This window comes from Stomoxys calcitrans, chromosome 1 (genome assembly GCF_963082655.1).
Source record: "Stomoxys calcitrans chromosome 1, idStoCalc2.1, whole genome shotgun sequence".
Taxonomy (NCBI): domain Eukaryota; kingdom Metazoa; phylum Arthropoda; class Insecta; order Diptera; family Muscidae; genus Stomoxys; species Stomoxys calcitrans.
In genome coordinates this window covers 42,949,719-42,951,752 of record NC_081552.1, presented here as the reverse complement: position 1 = coordinate 42,951,752, position 2,034 = coordinate 42,949,719, and the positions used below count along the sequence as shown (strand labels likewise).

The following is a 2,034-nucleotide window of genomic DNA, read 5'->3' as shown; positions in this document are numbered from 1 at the left end:
ACCCTTTTGAATTTAAAGAATAGGATATCAGCGCTACTCAATAAAAAATGCTATAAAATCTGTACTTTCCTTGAATTATTCATACGTTTTATTATTTTTTTTTTTTTTTTAATTTTGATTTAATTAATAAAAAAAATATATAAAACAAATCGAAAGACGGATCGCTTGTATTGTAAACATTTAAATGTTATGTCAGTAGCGAAATAGAATTTAAATATTTACTTGGAATAGGCAAAGAGTTAACCGTGATGTCTACCACTTCTTCCATGTGCTCCACCGTGTCCAGCTCTACCTCCACTTCTACTTCTGCCACCAGGACCACCTCTGCTACCGGGACCACCTCTGCCACCGGGACCACCTCTACCACCGGGACCACCTCTGCCACCGGGACCACCTCTACCTTCATGATGACCACCTCTACCTCCATGGTGACCACTTCTACCTCCATGATGACCACCTCTACCTCCATGATGACCACCTCTACCTCCGTGACGACCTCCACCACATCCTCCTCCGTGTCCATGATGATGAGGTGGATGCGGTCTACCACATCCTCCTGGTGGACGTGGTGGACGAGGGCACGATGGACGAGTTGGTCTAGTTGGCCTTATTGTGGTGTCACCAGGTGCTGGAGTATTTGTACTGGGTTCAGTTACTTCACCAGCGGATGTAGTATCATCGTCATCAGCAGCTTCAGTTGTAGTATCATCATCATCAGCAGCCTCAGTTGTATTATCATCATCATCAGCAGCAATAGTTGTAGTGTCATCGTCATCAGCAGCAACATCTGTAGTATCATCATCAGCAGCAGCAACAGTTGTAGTATCATCATCTCCTTGCGCTTGTACTGCCACAAATAATAGGGCCAAGCAGGTTAGTACCCATAATAACTTTAATTTTGCCATTTTGGATATTCGGCGAAATTGCTGAAGATATCATAAAAGCAGCGGAGTTTTATACCAAATCGGTTATGAATCGTGCCAACACATTTTGAATACGTATAAAAAATGCAAATGGATAAATATTTGCTCTATGGCTTGCAATTGACGTAGGCTCTGCACACGACTATAGTGTTTTCATAGAATTGTTTGGTTCATTGTGGGGTTTTTATTGTGGAATTTATAAAAACAACACAGGATGACAAGTTTTTTCTAGCATGGTATAAAAATCTTGTCTATGTTCATACCTATCGAAGTTGCGAAAACATTCTGATGATGATGAGAATTTTTATGCCCACCACCGAAGTATGGGGGTGTATTCATTTTGTTATTTCGTTTGCAACATATATTAGGTTGCCCAAAAAGTAATTGCGGATTTTTCATTTAGTCGGCGTTGACAAATTTTTTCACAGCTTGTGACTCTGTAATTGCATTCTTTCTTCTGTCAGTTATCAGCTGTTACTTTTAGCTTGCTTTAGAAAAAAAGTGTAAAAAAGTATATTTGATTAAAGTTCATTCTAAGTTTTAATAAAAATTCATTTAATTTTATTTAACAAATCCGCAATTACTTTTTGGGCAAACCAATAGAAATATCCATTTCCGATCTAGCCATGTCCGTCCGTCTGTCTGTTAAAAACACGCTACAGTCTTGCCCATAGGCAGTTCAAGTTCGAAGATGGACCATAGCGAACTGAATCTCGATATAGCCCCTATATAGACCGATCTGCCGATTTAAGTTTTTTGGCGCATTAAAGCCACATTTATTATCTGATTTCGCTGAATTTGTGAACAGTGAGTTGTGTTAGGCCGCTCGACATCCTTATTCAATACTGCCCAGATAGGTCCAGATTTGGATAAAGCAGCCATATAGACCAATTTCTCGATTCAAGGTTTGGGCCCCATAATAAGCGCATTTATTGTTCGAATTCGCAGAAATTTCATATAGTGAGTTGTGTTATGCTCCTCGACATCCCCGTTCAATACGGCTTGGATCGGTCCAGATTTGGGAATAGCTGCGGTATAGACCGATCTCTCGATTTAAGGTTTGGAAATTTAAGGCGCAGAGGTTGGCAAGTCCGCCTATAAGGCAGAACGC

General features: G+C 40.3%; 1 protein-coding gene across 1 annotated transcript; it reads right to left on the bottom strand.

Moving 5' to 3' along the window:
- Positions 1 to 239: 239 nt before the first annotated feature.
- On the bottom strand, positions 240 to 905 carry LOC106094178 (translation initiation factor IF-2). Its single transcript, XM_013261376.2, has one exon. It carries the CDS (start codon positions 903 to 905, stop codon positions 240 to 242), a length of 666 nt encoding a protein of 221 aa, XP_013116830.2.
- Between the last annotated feature and the right edge of the window lie 1,129 nt (positions 906 to 2,034).